At 39.2% G+C, this 3,200-nt stretch overlaps 1 protein-coding gene across 1 annotated transcript in view; it reads right to left on the bottom strand.

Moving 5' to 3' along the window:
* The window catches only part of LOC119581841 (polycomb complex protein BMI-1-A-like), a gene marked incomplete at its 3' end in the record, with an annotated part of 15,374 nt that overhangs the window by 3,848 nt on the left and 8,326 nt on the right, over positions 1-3,200 (bottom strand). The window contains 4 exon segments of the mRNA XM_037929979.1: positions 35-229; positions 447-694; positions 1,312-1,464; positions 2,038-2,157. Of these exon segments, the coding sequence (XP_037785907.1) occupies positions 35-229; positions 447-694; positions 1,312-1,464; positions 2,038-2,149 (708 nt within the window).

Below are 3,200 nucleotides of genomic sequence, written 5' to 3'. Positions count from 1 at the left end.
AACGCACAAAAGATCAGCTTAACTATAAACATACCCGCTGCCATGACGTAATATAGGCCACGTCGACCAGTGTCAGTGTATCGTTGAGGGGGTCATCGGAAGAGCCTGTGAGGAGGGCCATGGGGTGAGAGGGCCCCACCCCAAACTTGGCCCTCAGGAGTCGTTTAAGCTGGGCCACGCTTACTCCTGCAGGGCACTGAAGGTAGCGCATGTGACTACCTCGAACCTTCTGGGGGAGAGACTGATAATTGTGATTATGACGACCTTCATAACAATTAAGTTTTTTTTTTTTTTTTAATCATCTATTGGTTGTTCTCTAGTAATAAATGTAGGTTATAATGTATGCTGCCTTTAACTTGATATTTTTTAAAATGTGCCATGGACCAGACAGAAGAATAATATCAAAAGGAAAAGAAAATGGAAGAGACAGATCATAAATGACTCACAGTAACTTCAGACAACCGTGGCATAGCCTCTCCCCTTGTCACCCCGGAGCCATCTGTTAAGCAGCCATGATTGTTGGGGTGTGATGGGGGGGTTGGGCTGAGTATTGGGGGAGCGGGACAGAGCGCCAGGGAAACAGGGTCGTCGGGGAGGATGTACCATCGGCCGACGTCACTGCCCCCATCCTCTTGGCTCATTGGCTGCGTCTCTGGGTGGCCTGTGTAGAACTCTCTCCGTCGGCACATCTCGTCTGCAGATGAGGACAAGAGTATAGAGAGAGGGCAGTGAGAAAGGGAGTGATTTTGAGGTTGATGTGTATATTTTCAGATTTAGAAATCAATGCCTCTTTGTACTAGTCTTCTCAAACTAGAAAAAACTAAACTGCTTCTGTATTTTAGCCCCTTGTTCGTGAGTGGCATCTAGTGTGATGCCATGGCAGTGTAGCACCAATGCCACTGGTAGCATTCCTACAGATGCAGCCCACACAGATATGCCTATTTGACGGACCGCAAGGCCACCGAAAAAGCCCGTGTACACTGGGTTAACTAGAGAATTGACACTCCTTGCATTCTCAAGGCAGATAAAAATAGTACTGCTTAGTCTTTACGCACTAGAAAAATTATTCTTCCATTTCCTAACCAGAAAAAATATGGTCTTTATGTCCTCTAGCCAGCAAAATGACACTCTTGTCTTTTCTAATCTTCAATATTCTATCTTGGAAAATGACAATAATTGTATTCTCTAATCAGAAAAATTACTCTCCTTACATTTTCTATCCAGAAAAAGGACACTATTTTTGTTTTTTAATCATAAATATGAGACTTCTTATGTCATTTTGCCAGTAAAGTGACAATGGGTAGCACTTACTTTGGTACAAGCCGGGGACCAATTTATAAACTATATCTTGCAAGGTTTTGTCCGGTCTGATGCTCAGCAGAGGTTTCGTCTTGTGGACTTGGACATCGCAAATGGGACAAAATTTGCTTGATTCCAGGTACCGTACAATGCAGGTCTTGCAAACTGTCCGGAAAGGAGGGAATATTTTCAGTTTTTTACATTTTAATAATTGTTAAGTTGGAAAATGGGAAACCCAATGATATATCTTCTATTTTATCTGGTTTTCACTATCATTATTGTTCTTGCAATTTGTCAAGGGTTGTATATATATTTTTTTACAGTCATTATCAATTCTTCATCATTAATAGGAAAAAAAATATAAAAAGTGGGGGAAAAAAGTGATAATGATGATGGCTAATTTCACCATAATAATCATGATTCACAAAATAATTATCATTTTGATTCTCCATTAAAAAAATATATAACTAAAATATAACTAAAAAAGCAGAGATTTCAAAACACTAAATGTAATAAATGTATTTTTAAAAATCATATTAGAATTTCTGATTATATAAAACATTCTACAACTTTTAAATGGCCTATCAACTTCATCCAAATTCAACCACTAGCCTACGGGAATTCTTCCTACCATTATTTTTTTTTCCTCTCTTTCTTTATTGAAAAATAAAGGAAAAAAGAAAAAGTAATATGATCATTTGATTCTTGAATGGCATAGACCTCAGAACAGCCACTCACAAGAATGGAGGCACTCGACGATGGTGGTTGCATCCACGTAATATCCCCCACAGAGAATGCAGAGGAGATTTGGATGGAGCTCCGCTACGCGGAGCCGGCGTAGCCCACTCATCTTGGAACCTGGAAAGCGATGTTAAGTTGATTCTTCTTCTTCAGATAGTTAAGTTTTATACCTTGCTCCTAAAACTTAATGACCATTTTCATGTATTATAAGTTTTGTTTACTTCATAACTCCATTTCTGCACTCAGTGTGGCCTACTAGTTGCACCTAGCCAGAAAACAATACTCAGTACCTATGATCATCTATGACCGTCTGAGGGTACCTAACATCTATTAGTGCCACCCTAATTTCACCAAAACTGATTTCTCGGAATCTTCGCTGGTGTTACCTTTCCTTATATTCTGGGTACCAGAATATGAGGAAAGGTAACCCATTCAACTAAGCACACCGACAATAGCTTTTCAGTCTGATTGTATACATGATGGTGGAACCAATTTTACTCTGCTTCTCCATGAGCAAACAAAAAATCTGAAGAACCTCTAAGCAGTTGTGAGAGGAAAATGATGATTTCACATGTGTGTGTCTAGTAATAAACAATAACTTCAACTGTGGTATTTTCACTTCACAAAGCTTTTAGTAGACTCTGTGAAATGTGGAAAATGTGAGTGACTATGGCAAAAACAATGTCAACACACGACCATAGTAGTAATATCCTGAAGTATAATGTATCTAAACATTATATTTAAAAGAGCACTGTATTGCGGATCTTAAACTTACGACATTATCTGAAACCCACACTGTTGCCATTTCTATGGTGGAAGATAACACTAATGAGTACATGCATATGGCAGTTCTACACTATACAGCTAAAAATACTTAACCCCTTGGTGCAGGAGCATGTCAACAGATAATGGACTTACTTCATCCTGTCCATGCTTAACAAATCTGTCCACCTCTCCCTCTTGCCAACTTCAAAAAAAAAAAAAAACATTCATACAAAACCTTTAGTCTGTCATACTTTTAGCTTAACCACGTCAATGACAAAAGAAATCATCCAGTTATCTATCTCCTGCCAATCCACAGAGGAGCCCAACCCCATGGAAGAGAAGTTGCACTAAGCCTGGCACTTAGTGAACAACTTCTTGACCAATATACTTTGGCA

Source organism: Penaeus monodon, chromosome 15 (assembly GCF_015228065.2).
Source record: "Penaeus monodon isolate SGIC_2016 chromosome 15, NSTDA_Pmon_1, whole genome shotgun sequence".
Lineage (NCBI taxonomy): Eukaryota > Metazoa > Arthropoda > Malacostraca > Decapoda > Penaeidae > Penaeus > Penaeus monodon.
The sequence above is the reverse complement of the archived record's forward strand: the minus strand, read 5'-3'. Positions and strand labels throughout refer to the sequence as shown.